At 39.6% G+C, this 21,289-nt stretch overlaps 1 protein-coding gene across 1 annotated transcript in view; it reads left to right on the forward strand.

Annotated features, from left to right (window-relative positions):
• The window catches only part of RBL2 (RB transcriptional corepressor like 2), a 31,042-nt gene that overhangs the window by 7,364 nt on the left and 2,389 nt on the right, over positions 1–21,289 (forward strand). Inside the window, exons 3-20 of the mRNA XM_082232862.1 lie at positions 774–974; positions 1,535–1,599; positions 4,690–4,818; positions 5,525–5,685; positions 5,776–5,840; positions 8,687–8,873; positions 9,625–9,791; positions 10,434–10,543; positions 10,849–10,952; positions 12,280–12,417; positions 12,586–12,750; positions 14,051–14,162; positions 14,495–14,770; positions 15,333–15,601; positions 18,745–18,921; positions 19,019–19,090; positions 19,574–19,676; positions 20,341–20,546. Coding sequence (XP_082088988.1) covers positions 774–974; positions 1,535–1,599; positions 4,690–4,818; positions 5,525–5,685; positions 5,776–5,840; positions 8,687–8,873; positions 9,625–9,791; positions 10,434–10,543; positions 10,849–10,952; positions 12,280–12,417; positions 12,586–12,750; positions 14,051–14,162; positions 14,495–14,770; positions 15,333–15,601; positions 18,745–18,921; positions 19,019–19,090; positions 19,574–19,676; positions 20,341–20,546 — 2,707 coding nt within the window. The remainder of the gene's footprint in view (positions 1–773; positions 975–1,534; positions 1,600–4,689; positions 4,819–5,524; positions 5,686–5,775; positions 5,841–8,686; positions 8,874–9,624; positions 9,792–10,433; positions 10,544–10,848; positions 10,953–12,279; positions 12,418–12,585; positions 12,751–14,050; positions 14,163–14,494; positions 14,771–15,332; positions 15,602–18,744; positions 18,922–19,018; positions 19,091–19,573; positions 19,677–20,340; positions 20,547–21,289) is intronic.

A 21,289-nucleotide genomic window follows, 5' to 3' on the forward strand; every position in this document is an offset into this window, starting at 1 on the left:
AAGGAAAGAGAGTAACTAAGTAAATGCAGGTGGAAACACTGGCTCTCAGGTGAGACCTAATACTTAAGGCAGTCTGAGATCACTTATGATTGCAAGTTAAGATACTTTCATGCATTAGAAACAATATCTCTATATGTGTTGCTTTTTCTTTGATGTGTGCTTTAGTTGTAATTATTGCTTTTAAATCCTGCCAACTTGTCTCATCTATCACTGCTTTGTATAGATGGTGGGAGGTTCTCCAATAGGGTAGTATGATCCCTGTTGGGGTCATATTATAAGATACCTTCAAAAAATTATACAACCCTATGTCATTTGAGGCAATATACTATTTCGCCTACGTAGCATTTTTATAGCAATTTTCCTTAAAGTAGCCTTAAAGCTACAGGATGTTGCATAGTCTGCCATAGGACTGGCTAACAAGCAATCACAAAATATGTGATCACCATAATTGAAGAGAGGCTATAATAGAGTTGAAAATGGAAACATCACACATGTTTTATGGGGGTAACATTGAATAAATGTTGTTCTACTTGGGGCGGGGGAGAGAACATTCAGAGGAATAGACAGCAGTGACACACAGATAGTCTTAGCTACTTAAATTTTAAAATAGGAAAGAGGCTGTCCTTCGTTTTCCTAATTAATTATTAAAGCGTTTGAAAATTAAGATTCCTTGCATATTTTCTATTGTAGTCATGCAAAGTTACATAAATCACAATCAGTTTTTAGAAAGATACTTCATAAGACTATATTTCTGATAATCTAAATGTCTTCAGTTTGATAGAATTTTTTAACAAGATGAAGAAATGGGAAGATATGGCAAATCTACCCTCCCAGTTCAGAGAACGTACCACAAGATTAGAAAGAAACTTTACAGTTTCTGCTGTAATTTTTAAGAAGTATGAACCCATTTTTCAGGATATTTTCAAGTACCCTCAAGATGACCAACCACGCCAGCAGAGAGGAAGAAAACAAAGGTATGGATTTCTTATATTAATTAAGGTATTAATACATTGTTGTTGTTTAAAAAACTAAGATTTGTATTCTGACCCCATTTAATTGGAAGTAAGTTGCGTGTTAGTTTCATTGTAACCTAAGTAAATATGTTTAGTACCTTTTGTTAGCTAACTTCTTAGGGAATGCCCTCCCCAATCCTTGCTTCGCTCATCTGCACTAGTTCACCTGTCCCCTTTCTCTGTCCCCACCATCAGTTACTCTCCTGCTTCTAAGTGTCTTTCCAGGCTTCTGACTGATGGGCAAAATTAGATGGCCATGCATACTCTCTGTATCCTTGCCCTGTTTAATGAAACAAAGAACTATGAGGACTGTATGTGCTGCACAATTTCCCTCCTAGCCTGAAAGCTCCTGAACTGTCAATCTAGAAGGAAAAGAATAAGGAAATCTATGTGTGCAGCATTCACAATACAGCCCAGAGTGTATCTGACTTTTCTATAGGAGTGGTATATTTTTGAGATCCTTCATCGTATAAATGAAAATATAATAATTTGTTTCTTTTTATGGCGTCATTACTAAAAAGGAGACAGCCTTGCACAGTCTCTGAAGTTTTTCAGTTTTCCTGGGTGCTGTTTGTTTATGCAAAAGGTAAGAACTGATGTTCCATAGCCTTCATGATACTATCTTTTAAGAGGTGTAATGATAGCAATGCACCTTAATAATTGCTCCAAAGCTGTAGAGTGATCTTTCTTTCATAACTGCCTCCTTTTTCATTTGGATTTTGACTTGGTTAGCTAGTCTTCTGGTTTTCCTTTTAAACAAAAGGTGTGATTAATATGGCCACGCTTCCCTTACATAGTTAGTGAGGGATGCTGTCCCTGTTTTGATGGTGTTGGTTTGTCTTTCTTTATTCAATTTTTACCCCTCCCCTCCTCACAAAGGAACCCATAGTGTTAAACACATCAGTAATAAGATTATTTGTTTAGTATTTAAAGCAAACAAACCCACAGCATCATTGTCTCAAACAGTGATTTCAGGGTTTCCAAGAACAGTATCTCTCCGTCCATCAAATACTTGGGTAAAGAGGGATGTTTTTCAGTTCCTCCTGAAAGCTATTAAAAAGGAAGACTCACCTCACCAGGGAAAGCCTTCCACAAATTGGGAACCACTACTGAAAAGTCCCTTTTATTACCATTTTCATTGTGTTTTGTTTCTCTGAGCTTATTGATTTCAGTCAACCTTGCTCCCAGTTAAGTACACATAGGATTGTATCTTTAATACAGTCTTGCTTGTAGTGTTGTTTGGGTATCTGAAAATTGGTTGAAAGCTCTCCCTTTTAAAGCTTGATGGGAAATAGCATAGCCATTCTTCTTGTTCTCTTTAACAAGCTTGGAATTATGGGTGTTGGCTGTTAAATGGGACCTCTGTTTTAACCTTGTGTATAGATTTATCTTAAGTGTCTCTAATTTGTCTGAAGGTATGAAGTGTCTATATAATTTGTGGAAGAGGCTTTGGTTTACACCCATTGTAGACTGTTGTCCTAACAATTCTTACACTCCTGATGGCTTAAATCAACTATAATATAAGTACAAAAAAATTGTTGTCTAAACTGAGTATTTCTATTGGCTTTAAACATCTAGTCCTACTTTATGTGCTGCTTTATTTGTAGTAATAACTGTTGTCAAAAGGTTGACTGAGTAAATATATAACATTCGTAATCTGTTACAATGTAAGAAAATAATATGAGCATCACAGCTCATTGAGATGGAATACAGTTCGTAGAACAGTTCCTAGAATGCGTTCTATTTCAAAACCCACCATGAATTTGTTTTCAAAGGAAAAAAGAACCGTTATTTTATTGCTGAGATTCATACCAGTTGAGCAGGGGTGGGCAGAAGGTATATTGAGATCTACTGGTAGATCTCTGGATGATTTGAAGTAGATTGGCAAGGATTTCTGACTCTGTAGTTTAACATATCCCTGTGAGCTGAATTCTGATACTCAAAAAAAATTTATTGACTCATAATTCGTTTCTTCTATGCCTTTTGTACCTGGCTCTGGATAGTGAATCTTGGGTTTCAAAACCAATGTAGATATTGCAACCCTGAAAACCGCCCACTTCTGCAAGTAAAGTACAGAATAATTGCTTGGACATTGAATCTAAAAAGGGAGACTGATGGAAGCAAATTGACTAGGATTATAGGGGTTAGTGTCAGAAACTACAGGACTTTTTGTCTATCTATTTTTTATTAACCTTTTTATTTTTAAGTATTAAAGACTTGCAATTTAATGAGAACCATTAATGAGCTTCTGTCTTCTAGCTTATTATTCAGTCCATGAGAACAAATTGTTTTTTGTTGTTGTTGCAAGAATGGCAGCTACCTCCCATGGAATACTTAAGGCTTTAAAATGGGATAATGTAGCTTGTAAACTGTGAAATGGAGTTTCACATGCACAGGCTTCATTTGCTTTTGACAAATAGCCATGGGACCTTGTTTGCACTGTTTTTGAGGGTTTCTTCTGCGTTTATCATGGCAACCACATTTCAAGGACAAGTTTGGGCTTGCCTGTGTGACCAGCTTTGCTTAAAGATAAGCACTTGCAACTTCCTTTCTCTGCACAGAAAGTAATATAGATTTATTGCTTACTACTTCTGGTGCAGATGAATTAGCCTCTTGCCTAATGTGTGCGGTAAGACAAGTGCTAAGGTACTGTAAACAAGCATAGTATTAACAATACAGTTGCTGATGATTAGTTATTCTGCTTCTCAGATTTTAAGTAATTCAGTATTATCTGTGGTTTCTTTAAGGTGGAAATGTTCTTTATTTGAGGCAGCAATTAAACAGTAGCAGTAGTCTCACTGTTTTGCTACTTAATTTTTTAAAAGGAAAATAGCAAATAAGAAATTAGAGAGTAATATGGCTGAACTTTGAAATATCAGTTGTCCTAACACTCCTGCTTTGGAAGTTATTATATGTACAGTTTTTAGTTTATAGTATTACAGTATTAATGTGACTTATCTGTAATTTATATGACAACAGTTTTAAATCTGTTGTCAGTAGGTGTCTGATCCATGCATTTACATTTATAATGTATTTACATACCTGTTCCAGTATTGCATATGCGCATGGATTAATGAACACTGTTGATGCTAAGCTGGTGCTCTTCAGATGTTGTTGGAGTACAACTCCCATTTAATTCTGACCACCACTCATTCTGACTGAGGCTGTTGGAAGTTGGAGTCCAAAACATCTAGAGGGCAGCAGGTTGGAGAAGTCTAGTTTATTCTATGAGAAATTTTCTAAGGATTGCACTCATCTTGTTAAAGTTTGGAGCGCTTTTTAATCAACATTTCTTTGTAATACGTTGTAGGATATCATAACACAAATTGATTTCTAAACAGTGAGAACTTAAGTACAGTAAGAAAGGAGTAGTAGTTTTACATTAACATGAAACTTCTAAAAAGGAGCATGTAATATTTCAGAATGCATTTTTATATTTACCCAGAGGGAATACTGAACATTTCCCCATGCTTTATTTTTCAGTCAATTTTTTTTTGATAGTAACAATGAACGATGTACAGTATGTGTTTTTAAAAGATTCATGAGTAAAGGACTGTAAGGTAATATTGGTAACTGTCCAATCTTAAAATTTACAGTCATTTGCATTTTTTTTTGGGGGGGGGAGAATTCTGAAATCTTCTTAAATGTAATTCAAATCTTGTTTGTAATCTCTCAGGCAATTTCCCTATGATCAGTGATGACTTAGTCAATTCCTACCATCTATTATTATGTGTCCTCGATCTAGTCTATGGAAATGCTCTCCAGTGCCCAAATCGTAAGGAGCTTCTGAATCCTAGTTTTAAAGGTACATTTTAAAAATCTTTTTATAATGCTGCTCATGGTATGCTACAAATTCATTATTTTGAATTTTTTATTTAAAAAAGCTTGCTTTTTTTAGTTTGGCTTTGAGTGTAGTGAACCAAATATTACACTGAAAGATTAGGTGCGCCACACTGAGCGGAACTCTAAAAAGGATTAAATATAGTGCAGGTTGTTCACCCTTTTGCTTTATCTGCACATTTAATGTTCTCTAACTTTGCCATAGAAAATACAGCAGGCCAAAGAACATATTGTTTATCCATACACAGGGCTGGATTGATGAAAAGTGAAGGGAGAGAAGAGCATGGTTTGTATCATAGTCTTCAAGAAACAAAAATTCCTTCATTCCTTTTGATTCACACAAAAAAGCCCAAATGTTTGCCGCAGTGACAGCGATGGTCAGTGAATGAATACTGATTTTAAACTCTGAATCATAGATTTTAGTTGAGAAAGTGTTATTTTTAATATAAATAAGTATATAGGGAATTTTCGATTTTGCCTACTGCGTCCGCTCCTTGGTGCTGATGTAGTACCTATTGCTGATGTTATTTCTGTTGTCTGGTCTTTGACGGCAATAAAGATTGATTGAGTGTTGGATTTTTTTTTCATAATAAATTTAGTAAACCTGGAACATGCAAAATACTTTTACTCCTCTCTTCCCCTCCCTACCCCGATGCTACTTGATATCATAGGGCTGCCTGAAGACTTCCATAGTAAAGATTTTAAGGTGTTGTCTGAAACTCCTTGCATCATTGAAGAGCTCTGCTCCTTACATGATGGTTTAGTATTGGAAGCCAAGGGTATAAAAGAACATTTTTGGAAGCCCTATGTGAGGAAACTTTTTGAGAAAAAGGTATGTAACTAATTTGAAAACTTTATGCTTCATTAATGATTTGTCATTATTCCATTGCTGGCACTTAGCACTAGTTCTGTTTTCTTGTAGATTCTAAAGGGAAAGGAAGAAAATCTGATGGGCTTACTGGATCCTGGAAACTTTGGAGAAAGCTTGTGAGTTTTGTAGAACAATAGCATTGCTAGTCACAGAATTTGCTGAATACAGAGGTTCCATTAGTTTGCTTTCAATCTATCACAACATCTCTCACCGCTTAGAGCTAAGTTTTGAAGCCCAGTCTATCACTGGTAATGGTATGAAATTTGCTCCTGTAAATCACCATATTTTGAACCACTCAGTTTTAGTTACTTGTGAAATCCTGGGCTATAATTTTTTAGCTTCCTCAAATGCATTTGTACCTTTTTAAGGTATTTTAAACAGGAACATCCTTGACAAATTGCCTAAATGTATGTATGTGTTTATGTGGGTGTGTATGTATGTATGTATGTATGTATGTACAGTGGTACCACGGTTTAAGAACAGTCCTGTTTACGAACGATTCGGTTTACAAACTCCGCAAAACCAGAAGTAGTGTCCTGGTTTGCAAACTTTACCTCGGTCTCAGAACAGAATCCGAACGGTGGAAGGGCACCAGCAGCAGGAGGTCTCATTATCGAAAGCGCGCCTCAGTTTAAGAACAGTTTCATTTTAAGAACGGACTTCTGGAATGGATTAAGTTCATAAACCGAGGTACCACTGTGTGTTTGTGTGTGTGTGTGTGTGTGTGTGTGTCTGTGTGTGTTTATTAAATTTCTATCCCACCCCTTCTTCCAATCATCCATTTGCCTTTGAATGTGCACCAAGGTCCCAAGATTAGTTGAGTTTTCCCAGCTCTCTTTTCACCTTGAAATATTAAAAGTCAATGGTTGGGCCGTAGTTTTCTTTCTGTCTCCCCCTTTTCCTTTAACCCCCCAAAATCTGCTTATAGGGGTTGGGAGATTTGGGGTGTGGTGAAGAGGGTTGCAGATATCTTCCTCTACATTAACAAATGATCAACTTAAGATCCAAATCATTTCACATGTTTGCATTATCATAACTTGGTTCAAGATGAAGCTGGGGGATGAACAAGCGTTTTGTCCAAACATGTAGCTGCTGGACCCTGACTTAATATCTTGGCTTTGGTTACATTTAATGGAAGACTTCTTGGTTTGATTGCTTGCCTGGGGAAGCAAGGAACAAGGCATCTGCATATGTACCTGAAAGGTTAATCCATATCTTGGCTTCATAAACTAGAGAGGTGATAATCTGAGCAGAGCAGTTCTGTCAGCAGTTTCATCTTATACAGTTAGATATCTACTGGTTACTTTATTATATTTTGATAGTACAGTGGTGCCTCGCAAGACGAAATTAATTCGTTCCGTGAATTTTTTTGTCTAGCGAATTTTTCGTCTTGCGAAGCACGGTTTCCCATAGGAATGCATTGAAAATCAATTAATGCGTTCCTATGGTCAAAAAAAGTCCAAACAAAGCCAAATTTGGTACAACAAGAGTTTATTAAGTGCTCTTTAAAGTCACACATACTGTAAAGAGCATTTCAAAATTCAAACCCAGAATTTTTTTAAAAAAACAGCAGAGTGGCCCAATGGTCACAGAAAATCATAAAAATGCAGAAAAAAACCCACAAGCTTCCAGATTCTTGCAAACCCCTCCCCAACTGTTCACCCAGCACACAGAAATTCAAATCCAGAATTTTTTTAAAAAAACAGCAGAGTAGCCCAATGGTCACAGAAAATCATAAAAATGCAGGGGGGGAAACAAGCTTCCAGATTCTTGCAAACCCCTCCCCAGCTGTTCCCCCAGCCACCCAGCACACAGAAATTCAAATCCAGAAATTTTTTTAAAAAACAGCAGAGTGGCCCAATGGTCACAGAAAATCATAAAAATGCAGAAAAAAACACACAAGCTTCCAAATTCTTGCAAACCCCTTCCCAACACCAAGTCCTTGAATTCCAAACACCCCAACCCAAAATCCAACCCCCCAAAAAAAAGTTTTAAAAGCTTAACTTACCAAATGGCTGCAAAAGAAGTTTTGGAAAAGCTTCAAAAATCACCAAAGTCTTTAAAAACCTCAAAAAAGGCTACTATGTACACTGCGTTCTATGAGTTGCTCCTCGAAGTCAAGTCGCAACTGTATTAATGGTGTTAAGAAAAAGGAAACAAACTTGCAAGACGTTTTCGTCTTGCGAAGCAAGCCCATAGGGAAATTCGTCTTGCGAAGCAGCTCAAAAACGGAAAACCCTTTCGTCTAGCGAGTTTTCCGTCTTGCGAGGCATTCGTCTTGCGGGGCACCACTGTACTTAGTAGGGCTTTTTTTCAACTGGAACTCACCAGAACCCAGTTCTGGTCCCCCTCCATTGTCATTACAGTGGTACCTCGTGTTACGGACGAGATCTGTTCTGGAGGGCCGGCCATAACGTGAAATGCCCGCAACTCAAAGCACTGTGTCTGCGCAGGCGTGCGGCGCAATTTGGCGCTTCTGCGCAGGCACGAGCAGCGAAACCCGGAAGTAATCCATTCCAGTACTTCCGAGTTGCCGCGGGACATAACGCAAAAAGATGCGACATGAAGCGGACGCAACATGAGGTATGACTATAAGAGAACAAGGAAGGGTGTTCATGGTGAGTTCCGGCACCTCTTTTTCTAGAAAAATAGTGCTGATTCTCACTATTTAGATTGATGCTATAACAAAAGTCTCATTTTTAATTATTATTTTGAGGAAATAAATGTTGGCTTAGTAGTTACACTTTGTAAAAGTTATCATAGAAGGAATCAAAGATCCAACAGTTTTCTGTGGTAACACTGTAGAAATTCTAACCCTGTTTGACTTTTCTCATGACAGAAGCGAAAAGGCCTAGGAAGACCCTTTTTACTGAAATGCTTCCCTCTGTTCTGTTGCAGTCACTTATATTTTGAGTACTCAACACTGTTTATCTCTCCCCCCAACACACACACCCAAATATAGCAAAGCCATCAACAAGGCCTATGAGGAGTACATATTGTCAGTTGGAAATCTAGATGAGCGAATATTTCTTGGAGATGATGCAGATGAAGAAATAGGAACCTTGCGTAGATGCTTAAATACAGCCTCAGGCATGGAAACAGCCAAAAGAGTTCAAGTGAAATATAATCTGCAGGAGCATTTTGAACGAGTGAGTATAGTGTGGTCTGTCGTGTGTTCTGTTGGTGAATTGTTGTCTGTCCTTAGAACAGTCATAGTAGCTTATTGCCCATGGTCAGTAGGTGACAGAATTATATCTCTGGGTGTATTTGTGTTGCTCTGGTGCATTTCCAGGCCCAAATCAAAGTAAAGGTTTTAAGCTTTACAGTAATAACTTTAAGATCTTCTGCTGTGCTCACCCTCAGGTTGGCAAGGTGGGTTGCCAGGGTGGAAATGCACTTCTTTATGCTGGTCCCACGGCCATTCTGGCCCTTCCATTGGGCCAGCACCAAATCTCTATGTTGCAGACTTCAGGAAAGGACCTGAAGATGTACCTATTCCAGATATGATGCTTGTTAACCAAGTGAGGGTCTAACTCAGGCTTCCTCAAACTTGGCCCTCCCAAATGTTTTTTGGCCTATAACTCCCATGATCCCTAGCTAGCAGGACCAGTGGTCAGGGAGGATGGAAATTGTAGCCTCAAAACATCTGGAGGGCCGAGTTTGAGGAAACCTGGTCTAACTGAATTACATTCTCTCCAGTTTTGTTAAGTGTTGATTTGTAGCATTTTGAAGTTTTAATTTTGTAATACCTTTGTCTCTTATTTTGCTTGTAAGGTCTTTAGATGGGCTTTGACCCAGAAAAGCGGCTTAAAAATATTTTAAATCATGAAATAATTATTTTTTATGTAATCATTGTAGTAACTTCAGTTCTTAAAATATTTTCATGTTGCTGCTGTTTAGGCAAAATCCTTTAGAATAGCAACACCTCTTACTGGTCGAAAGTATATAAAGGAGAGCGACCCGTGTACAAGTCCTATTTCCATAGCCACATACAGCTTGACCCGACTTCATACAATGCTGACAGGCCTGAAAAATGCCCCTAGTGAAAATCTTGAGCAGATTTTCAGGTTAGTAGAATCACTGCTTTGAAATGAGTTGGTCTAATCTTCCTGGAACATTACAGACCAGAAAGCCAAATATAGAAAACAAGATTTTTTAGAATACTTGAAGGAGTTTGATATTATATTACTTCAGAATACATAGTATTGTGATCACAGATGCATGAACAGCTTTGTCATTTCCCCCCTCTCTCCATTTGTGCAGAGATACAGGTCTCTGGAGTAATTACCTTTTAAGATTACATGTAGCCTCTTTGTGTATAAGAAAGCATACACTGTGTTCTTCTTATGCTCCCCTGTTCATGGATGAAATAACGATACCTGTTTTTATAACTGGCATTGAATGGTATTTCATTACCATGGTAAATCAGTTTATTTGTTGGAAATGCAACACGACAAAATGTAATAAAATTAGCAAAACTAAACATGCAGAGTTCCATCTTGTGGTGGCATTTCATGCTAGTCCTGTTAGTTTCAGTAGGTCTACCCTACCCTAAGTAGACCCTGGCTGAAGGCAGTATGTTAAAAATAAAATAATTCTATGAACAATGGCTGGATAAAAGTGGTATTACTTCATAGTGTTCTGAAAAACCATATCACCCCTTTCTTCTTAATTTTCAAAAAAAATAAATTGTTTTTTTTTCTGGCCAGGGCTTGTTCCAGGGATCCTTCTTTGTCAATTGCCAACAGGGTGAAAGAAATGTATGACATTTATTGTCAGAGAACACCGTCACAGGGAGAACCTGGTAGCTTCTCTAAAGGTAAGGCCATACATATATAAAGCAACTTCCATTGTGTTCTGATATTTCCAGTGATCCCTGTACACAGTGCAGCTAGTATTTGAAAGTTGCCTGGCCTTTGAACATGTGTTCTGTCCGAAATCTGAACCATCTGGAAATAGTGCAGTATAGCCTTATAAGAACATGTTTGTAATTTCTATTTGTTTCAAGGGATTTAAAAGTAATTGTTGTTGTTTGGAAGCATTCCCCTCCCCCATTATGATTCTTTTTAATGGCAGCTGACGAAATCTAGCCCCAAGTCTTGAATTTCTTTTCTTAATGTGCAGAAATTGTTGGAAAACACTTTCGTCTTGCTGAGGTCCTTTATTATAAGGTATTGGAGTCTGTCATTGAGCAAGAAAAGAGAAGACTAGGAGATGCTGATTTATCTGTAAGTAAGTCAGAATAGTTCGCATAAATTTTCAACATCTTTTATTTCAAAAGAAACTAATACAAAATGAAATACTTACCTACAATAAGAATTATGGTAATCAGTCCATAAGCTGGCACCAATTTAGTCATTGTTTTCTGCAGGGTCTTTAAGATTGCCTAACCTCGTAGTTTGTGTAAACATAATGTTAAACTAATGAAATTTCTGTTGCCTTGAGATCAAAGCAGTTTATCCTCTTCTGTGCAATAGTATAACCTCTCCTCCAGAGAAATTGCTATGTGAGTTGCAGTCTCCATGACAGTGAATAAAATGGTCATTTTAAAATGCTCATATATAAACCTTGGCAGTATTAAAAACATTTAATATTGTTGACAGGTATTGTTATCCCAGTTGTCCCAGAATAACCAACAGACACTGGCTGCATGATAAGTCCATTGCCCAGAAGGGATCTGTCTTTATAAGTGGATGAGACCTGTGAGGTGTGCATATTCCCCAACAAAGAAATGCTGCCTTCCTAAATTGAAATTAAATGAGGAGTCTGTGTGTGCAGGAGATTCATGAACATGGATCTTCTTGTCCTATTGATTGGCCATAACTGTGAGGTTTAGGAACGAGTGATAGAGATGCATAACTCAGACATTTTCCTTTGCCTGCTCAGTGTCAACTTCCACCTTACTGGTGCAAATTAGTTAGTGGCAAATTACCGTATTTTTTGCTCTATAGGACACACTTTTTTCCCTCCAAAAATGAAGGGGAAATGTGTGTGCGTCCTATGGAGCGAATGCAGGCTCCTTGGCTTCGCTGCAACGCGCCTGACCTGGAAGCTGGAGGAGGAACAGAAGGGTCTCCTTCTGTTCCTTCTCCAGCTTCGCTGAAGGGCGCTGCGCCTTCTCCCTCTCTGCGCAGCGCCTCTCCTGTGAAGGAGAGGCGCTGCGCAGAGAGAGAGAACTGTGCAGTGTCCCTTCAGCGATGCGCCTGTCCTGGCTTCTGCCTTAGCCCTGCGCAACCTCTTCAGGCAGGGGGAGCCTTCATCCCGCTGCCCTGAAGAGGCTTGGTGCGGTTATCCCAGAAGCCAGAACAGCCACACGTTATCCCAGAAGCCAGATCCCTCTTGCTGTTCTGGCGTCTGGGATTCAGAATAATTTTTTCTTGTTTTCCTCCTCCCCAAACTAGGTGCGCCCTATGGTCCGGTGCGCCCTATGGAGCGAAAAATATGGTATACCGTGTTAGATTTTTTTAAAGGACTTGCTTGAATAAAGAAATGCTTTTTGCGTTTTTATGCTGAACTGATTGAATTCTTCACTGTACAACACTTTTTCTATCCTAGGGGATTCTGGAGCATGATGTGTTTCACAGATCTCTCATGGCTTGCTGCCTTGAGATAATTATTTACTCTTACAAAGCAACTGATAGTTTCCCATTCATCGCCGATATATTTGATGTTCCTGCCTTTCACTTTTATAAGGTGAATTTTTTTTTACCATTTGCTCTGACTTCTAAAAGTCAGCAAGGAAAATGTTATAATTTACTAAGAAGTTAACACCTTTTAATTTTTAAAAATGCTATTGAATTTCATAGTAGTTTCAAAGACATAGCAATGTATGTTTGTTTAAACTTGCAATATTTGTTATAGGTGATAGAGATTCTGATTAGAGCAGAAGATGGCCTTTGCAGAGAGGTAGTGAAGCACCTCAATCACATTGAAGAGCAGATTTTAGAAAGTCTGGCATGGAAAGTGGAATCACCATTGTGGGACAAAATGAAAGAAAATGAAAATAAAGTTCCCACGTGTGAGGAGGTAAAATATGGGGCTTATCTGCCGTGTGTGTGTATACTTCTTTATTTAGTACTTGGGAATTTATTCTGCCTGTTTAACCAAAATGGGAAGGATTTAGCCTCCGTTCATCAGCTGAGAAGCAGAGGGCTGACTCCTGTTTAACTCCTTTAAAACTGTCTGCAGTGTCTGCCAGCAGTGCTTTTTCTTGTAGTCAGTGAAGCTATTTAGGATGCATGGATTCAGGTGTTCAGCCAATTCTACATTAAAACTGCCAGCAGCTTAGCCTCTATTAATATAATGGGCACAACCATCCCTTGAGTCTTCATGCCCTGCTATTGGTCAGTAATGGGTCCTCCTTCCTTTAGACATCATTTGATTGTTTGGTATCTCATTTTCTTTGCCCAGTGAGAGCAAGAGGGTGAGTGAAATGGGGGGAGACTATTTGGCAGCGGGCTCATCATAAAGGTTTAAGCAGACTTTCATGCAGATCCAGCTCGTTATCCCTCACTACTTTCTGCAAGAAAACACTGAACCAGCAATTTTTAAGAAAATCTAAATATGTACATTAAGTAAAGAACTATTCCCCTCCAATGTGCCCAACTGATCTAGTTCTATTAGAATGTCATTGAAGTCTGTCACAGCAGTCCAAGATTATTACTGGAGTTTCTGGCTCCTGCATGAAGTAACTAGAAAACAGATTAATCGTGTTTATTTAACTGGTACTGTGGCTGCAGTCTTGTACCACCTTCCTGTGAGTAAGTACCATTGAATTAAATGGGACATGCTTCAGAGAAGACATGTATAGACATGTATAGTAGACAGTAAGGCACAGATCAGATGTCATGTTTCTAGATATCTCAACCATGCTATGAGATTGTGTGCTTTCCTCTTCCTACATGTTTGTTTATTTGTTTAAATAAATGTATGGTCTCTTAAAAAAAAAGAAAACGGATCACATTAAAATCACCCATCCCAGTTTGCTTATAACTGGAATTTTCTATTTAGATCCCAACTTACTATTGTTACAGCTTCCTAGGGTTTCCCAAAACTGTTGTTCAAATCTTGGGTTGTAGGCAAGTCTGGGACATCATTAGCCACAGTTTGCACTAGATTAAAACCATGATTTGGAGCAGTTTTGGTAAATGGTAACTCCTGTTTTGGACATAACAGTGGAGGTTAAAAAAATCAACAAGAAGCAGCACGGAGAAAAAACTCTAAAAGGCCACAAAATGTTATTCTAATGGCTGACCTGGACTACAGAGAGCAACATTTTTAAAGAGGTTTTGCAAGGATAAAAAATGCACGAATCTTGTGTTTTTAGGTAATGCCATCTCAGTATTTTGAAAAGTCAAATGGGAACAGTGTGGCAGGTTCCCCTTTAACCCCAAGGAGACTGAATGAGATTCGTGCTGAAACTGGAACACTGGGAAAGGGTAAGATTTATTCAGCTTATCACAAGGTGCATCTTGTCTCAGTGTTTGCACATCAAGAATATTACTGCTTAAACACCACCTCATATTGGACAGGGCATAATCATATTGGGAAAAAGGCCTGAGGATGATAATAATCAGCTGTAAGTTACAATGGCGTATTCACAAGGAGCATTCTCTTCCATGAAATTGACATAGTAAAATAATCTGACAACCTTGCCACATACAAAATGTACATGAGCCCTTAATCTGATGTTTTGAGTGGGATTAAACTTTTAACAAGAAGGCATTGAATTACATGCACTTCTCCCCCCACTTTCTTTGTCAATCTGCAGGCCTTTCATCTTCTCCAACCACGCTTTATGAGAGATACAGCTCTCCGACAAGTAACCCTACGAGGAGAAGGCTCTTTGTTGATAATGACCCCCCTACTGAGGCCACTCGGACTCCTGTGAGGGTCTCCCAGCAGCCCGTGATCAGTACAATGTCTGTTCAGAACGTCTCCACAGAAACAATACCTGTCACTCCTGTGCCTGGGCAGACTTTAGTAACTGTAGCGACCGCAACTGTGACTGCAAATAATGGACAGACAGTTACAATACCGGTACAAGGTAAGGAGGATGCATGGTCTTTGCAAGATGTAGGAAATAACCACTACGGTGGCTCCCAGTGCCATCGTTGGGGTGAGGATTGTAGTGAAGTGGGTGAATCATATAATTGAAGAGTTTGAAGGTACCCCTTTTCAGTAGGGACCCTCTTAGGAGTTCCTCCACCCTCAGAAGGGGGGGGGCAGTGGTGAGTGGCAGCCCAGAAGAGAGCATACTCTCTGGAACCCCTAAATAGCGGAATTCCCTCCCACGAAAGTATGTTTGCACCTTCTACCATATAATGAAGGTGCAACTTTTAACCCTGACCTTTGACACTTGAGGTATCTATTTTTAGACCAGGGTGAGAGGGTCTGTAGGGTAGAAGTAAGAGAGTAAATAGTGTCCCCAAAATTCAGACTTCCCAGAAACAAATTGGCTTCCCCCCTTTTTCTCAAAGTTCAGTATGTATACATATTCATATACTTCCCTAAGTAGTAGGCACCTTTTGTTCCAATTGTTTCTCGGTTTTCTCCCAGCTGTCCATTTGCAGCATTTCTTTGCTCTTCCTTTGCTCTTCCTTTTACAGGCATTGCCAATGAAAATGGAGGAATAACTTTCATTCCAGTCCAGGTCAACGTAAGTGGGCAGGCCCAGCCACTGCCCAGTTCCATCCAGCCTCTCAGTGCCCAGACCCTTGCTGGGACTCTCAGTACTCAACAAATGACTGGCACAGCCCTTCAGTTACAAGGCCAGTTCCAGCAGATTGCCCTTCCCGGAGAGCGACAAAAGCAGCAAATGGGCAGTAGCAGTGCTAAGTCCAGGAAGGCCGGCTCACTCGCACTCTTCTTTAGAAAGGTACATCCAGCATAGAAAATCACATGTGTCACTACAGTGCTGACTTGGCTGGAAATCCAAGCTTGCTTTCTTAGAGTAAGAACATCCTCAGACAGGGAGATGTGTATGATAAACTCAGACCATTTTTTTCTAAGTCTACTCTGCCCATCGTAAATAAGAGTTCAAAATCCACATTGTTCTAGCTGATTTTACTGCAACATTCCTCAGTCCTCAGTCATGTTCAGACATATTAGTTTGAACTTCATGCAATCTCTTACCTTTTATGATGGTGATTTAGAATAGGTTGTTGTGCTTCTCACATTTATACAGAGTACCACCCCATAACTGCTTCTGATTGATTGATTGATTGATTGATTGATTGATTGAATCGAATCTGCAAAGGGCATTTTTGGCTGCCAACCAGCCAGATGTTCTCCTAGAAAGGGATGCCTCTCTTCTTCCCAACCCATTTTTCCACCCCCATAGCATTCCCTGGCTTTACATTCCTGTTAAAAAGGGGGCTTTGTTCTTCCTTGGTTGCTTTCCAGCCACCTTTTTTGAAAAATAATAGTTGAAGTGAAATTCTGTTGATAAAATTGGGTATATAAGCTTAAGGAATACAACTCACATATGTTAGGTTTGTGACCATAGTAAAGCATTGTTTTTATAATAGGCATCAACATTTTTTGTATCAGTTCCAATGTTCATTACAGTCTATTGACTAAGAAACAAAAAGTACAAAATAGAAAACCCAGCCTCAGTAGAACCCGTTATTAACACTACTCACTCCTGAACAGGCTGGCTATTGCTCAGGCAGGTCAAATTTAGACAACTGCTTTATGCTCAAGCATATTATTGATAAACATGTCTTGCAATTCCAGCTAAATATTTATGTGGCTTTCATTGATTTGAAAGCTGCTTTCAATTCTATCTTTTGGGAGCAAACTATAATCAATGGGAGTTGGTATGCAGCTTTTCAAATGCATAATGGTGCTATATTCTGGCAAATCATTGCGAGTTAGAATAAATGGAGGGCATCCATCTGACACTGTTCCAGTTACAAAAGGAGTAAGACAATGATGTCTACTTGCCCCTTCAATATATTTATAAATGATGTAGCTGAGTTTCTAAGAGGTGAGCACTGTTTTCCAGTAAAAATCAGAAATATTTAGTCCACCTTTATGCAGATGATGCAATCCTGATTTCCTGCACCCAATTGGGCTTGCACAGACTGCTGAATTGGTTCAGCTTGTATTGCAAGAATGAGCATCTTACTATAAATTCCCAAAAAGCAAAAGTTATGTATGATATTTGGCAAATCCAAGAAAACTCACAATTGGTCCCTCAATGGAAATACACGGGAGCAAGTATTCTCTTGTAAGTATCTCAGTGTGGTCTTTCAGTGGACAGGGAAATGGTCTGCACAGGTCCACTCAAGCACCCTATTAGCTGGTAGAACTTGAAATGGACTATTACAATTCCACCTTACAAAAGGGGGCAACTTGGTTCAGCCTACTTTAGAACTTTGTAAGACTAGGGTATTGCCAAAGTTGTTATTTGGAGCACCACTGTGGGCCATGACTAATTTAGATCACTGGAGATAGTGCAGAACAAATTTTTACAACCTCTATCTTTCTTAGGAACTCCTTTATGTTGGCCCGTCCAATTTGCTAATAGAAGGACATTTAGTCTTGTCTGTGTAAAGGCTATCATTTTAACATTTGGTAAATCTACCTTGGCAGAGATGGATACAGTGGAATAAAAAAAAAAGCATAAATTTGTTAGATTGACAAATCCTGATCCCAGAAGGGAAGGTTGTCTTTTGCAAAGACTTGTTTTTTGTTGTCTGATGTAGAGAGATATATATACTTTAGAACATCCACATATCTTGCCACGGCTTTACAAACTTGTGTAATAAAACTTAAAGGGGGAATGGGAAATGGTTTATCTTCTAAAGGTCAAGGAGTAAAAATGTAAACCACTACAGTGGTACCTTGGTTTACAACCATAATCTGTTCCGGAGGTCTGGTTATAAACCAAAATAGGTTGTAACCCAAGGCACGCTTTCACCAATGTGGCCTCAAAAAAAAAATAATGGTTGTAATTTTTTAGAAAGGGGTTGTAATCCAAAAAATAGGACACACACTTCCAGGTTTGACGTGGTTGTAATCCAAGACAGTTGTAATCCAAAGCAGTTGCAAACCAAGGTACCACTGTATTAGTAGTAGTATTCTTGTTATCATCATTTTTATGTGTGTAATGGCTGTTTGCTAAACACAATAAACCAAACTGACTAACAGGGACTAACAGTCATAGCAGTTCCGAGAAGGAAATGACAACATTCAGACATTTTGCCACTTGTTTGGTAATGATTTATTACCCCTTTCAAGGAAGATACTTCAAAAGGGTCTCTTTGAATTAACCAAGAAACTTCATCTTAAGAATTATGCATTTTCTTAACTCCATTATAAAATCCACAGTAATAGAACAAACAACAGATGTTTTCAGTCTCTGAATGTTTACAGCACCTATCCTTGATAGGATCGTTGGAGGGTAAAACATTAAAACAGAACAACAAAATGTTCTCTTACACTTGGTTTAGTTGGAAAATGTAGATATGGCATAAAGGTAAAAAGGTAAAGGTACCCCTGCCCAAACGGGCCAGTCTTGACAGACTCTGGGGTTTGTGCGCCCATCTCACATCTAGAGGCCGGGGGCCAGCGCTGTCCGGAGACACTTCCGGGTCACGTGGCCAGCGTGACAACGCTGCTCTGGCGAGCCAGAGCCGCACACGGAACGCCGTTTACCTTCCCGCTGGTAAGCGGTACCTATTTATCTACTTGCCCCCGGGGGTGCTTTCGAACTGCTAGGTTGGCAGGCGCTGGGACCGAGCAGCGGGAGCGCACCCCGCCGCGGGGATTCGAACCGCCGACCTTTCGATCGGCAAGCCCTAGGCGCTGAGGCTTTAGCCCACAGCGCCACCCGCGTCCAGAGCGCCACCCGCGTCCACAGCGCCACCCGCGTCCAGATATGGCATACGTTTGTTAAAAATACCAAGGTAGGACCAGTGACCTTAGTGTACATGGTTCATTAACAGATATGAAACACAGAATTCTATAAACACCTAATATAGGGTAATTCTGACAGTCTCCTCTCTGTATTAGGTATTCCACTTAGCAAGCATCCGTCTGCGGGATCTCTGTCTTAAACTGGATATTTCGGATGAGCTGAGGAAGAAAATATGGACATGTTTTGAATTTTCGCTGGTACAGTGCTCTGAACTCATGATGGACCGGCATTTAGACCAGCTCTTAATGTGTGCCATTTATGTAATAGCAAAGGTAAAGGTTCACAAAAGGTACATTTTGAAGGGGGTGCTAAATAACTTGAAAGAAGAGAGATCTAGTTATGGCAATGAATCCCCCTATTGTGTTTTAGGTTACAAAAGAAGACACATCGTTTCAGAACATCATGCGCTGCTATAGGACCCAGCCACAAGCTAAGAGCCAAGTAAGCAGGTTTTTCATTTGTTGGTTGGTTTTAAACCAGTATGCATTAATGATCTTCCTTCCTTCTCATTTCACCATTTAAAGATTTTGCTAAATATAAATCAAATAAAACACGATAAATCAGATCCCAGTCAACTGAGGGCACTGGAAAGCTTTCCAGGTCCCTACCCCGCCTGCCCCCCAGAAAGTCCACATCAGTGTAGAACACCCACTGAATATAGTGACCCTACGTTAGTTGTGCCCATTAATTTCAATGGGTCTGACTATGTGCAGTGCATACAGAAATTAATCATTGCTCACTAGGAATGTCCCATTGGAATGAATGGTCCAGGTCCTGATTGCAGCAGTTCGTATAATAGAGCATATTTAGAGTTTTCTATAAAATAATTAACATTTATATATGAAGCCTCTGTTTATATTGAGACAAGGGAGTAATATTCTGTAATTCTTCTCTTTCATCTACCACAACTTTGGCTTTTGGAAGGTGTATCGAAGTGTCCTGATTAAAGGCAGAAGACGAAGGCATTCAGGCAACAGTGACAGCAATAACCAGCAGAATTCCCCGACTGAAAGAAATAAGGATAGAAGTAAGTGGCTGTAATATGTTTTGATGAAAGATTTGGCCCCTGCGGTTGCCCTACCCTTCTCCAGCTGAAGGAATCCTGAAAAAGGATGCAGCCATATGTGCACTTGCTTGAGAACAGGCCCCATCAAGCACAGTAGGGCTTATTTCTTTGACCATGGAGAGGACTGAACTGCATGTGAATCCAGGATTGGAATACTCTAGAGCAGGGGTTCCCAACTTTTTTGGCCATTCCCTACCCAAGCATCTCTAAAATCCTATTGCCCTGTCCCCTGTGACATATAACTCTTATTATTCAAAAAGTGAATCCTGATTCATGTAGAGGAAGCCTAAAAGGCCATTCACTGTTAACTCATTCTCGAATTGCCCCCCGTGGGGCGTGTGCCCCATGTTGGGAATCACGGCTCTAGCGTGTCCCAGGCTTCCTGTAAGCTTCTCTTAAGCTGCCTGCAAGACAGTTGTTGAGCAGAAAGAGCAGCACTTAGAAATCCTTGCATTCCAACAAAGGCCATATGAAAAAGCAGCTGGATAACCTGCACCTGCTTTAAAGCGTTATTGGCTGGGACTTTTGATGATCATCCAGTAGCAAGAGGAAAACGTTGATATGTATGTTTTGTTTAGCAAGTTCTTTAGAACTTGATGAAAAAACTTCCATTGTGCCTTCACAGCAAGCAGAGACTCCAGCCCAGTAATGAGATCTAGTAGCACCCTGCCAGTGCCACAGCCCAGCAGTGCTCCCCCTACTCCAACACGCTTGACTGGAGCAAACAGTGAAATTGAGGAAGAAGAGCGCGGAGACCTGATCCAGTTTTATAACAACGTCTATAGTGACCGAATTAAAGGTTTTGCCCTGAAGTACTCTTCATCCAATGGAGTAAGAAGCCTTTCCTGCTTCGTAATAAGTCTTATTAATGTCAGAAAAAACCCAATGTTGTGCAGTCTACTTTGTGGTCCTAGAAACAAGGGCCCATTGCTGCTTTTAAAATAGTACCATAGACAGCGGCAGTAATGCTTCTGAATACCAGTTGATGGAAACAATGGGAGGGGAAACGGCTCTTGTGCTTAAGTCCTGCTTGTGGGTTTCCCAGAAGCATCTGGTTGGCCACTGTGAGAACAGGATGCTGGACTAGAGGGGTCACTGGCCTGATCCAGCAGGTCTTTTATTATGTTCTTACTGGTGAAGGATATGTTTTGTTTTTGTGTGCTTACCTCCAAAGGACATTTGGGGGGGGGGGGTACAAACTATTTATACCACATCTAGATTATTATAGTAAAAGGTCTATGTCTAGCTCTAGAAACTGCACTGCTAGTAGGACTTCTTTTTTACTCTGCATCTAGACATAGTCTGTTATGCTAGGGTTGAGTCTCAAGCAGCAAAGCTTTAGCAATATTTGTTGCTTTTGAATTAAATATTGGGGGGGTGTTAAAAATGCATCTCTAGATGTAAAATAGTGTGGCACAAGTGTACAGAGTAACATGAAACAAGACTTCTTGAACTGAACTATCCAGAACGGTTTTAAAACTAGTTACCATGTAGGTAACTAGTTTTAAAAGATAGGTATCTGAAGAAGTGTGCATGCACACGAAAGCTCATACCAAGAACTAACTTAGTTGGTC

Source organism: Podarcis vaucheri (assembly GCF_965113315.1).
Source record: "Podarcis vaucheri genome assembly, chromosome: 7".
In the NCBI taxonomy this organism is placed as follows: domain Eukaryota; kingdom Metazoa; phylum Chordata; class Lepidosauria; order Squamata; family Lacertidae; genus Podarcis; species Podarcis vaucheri.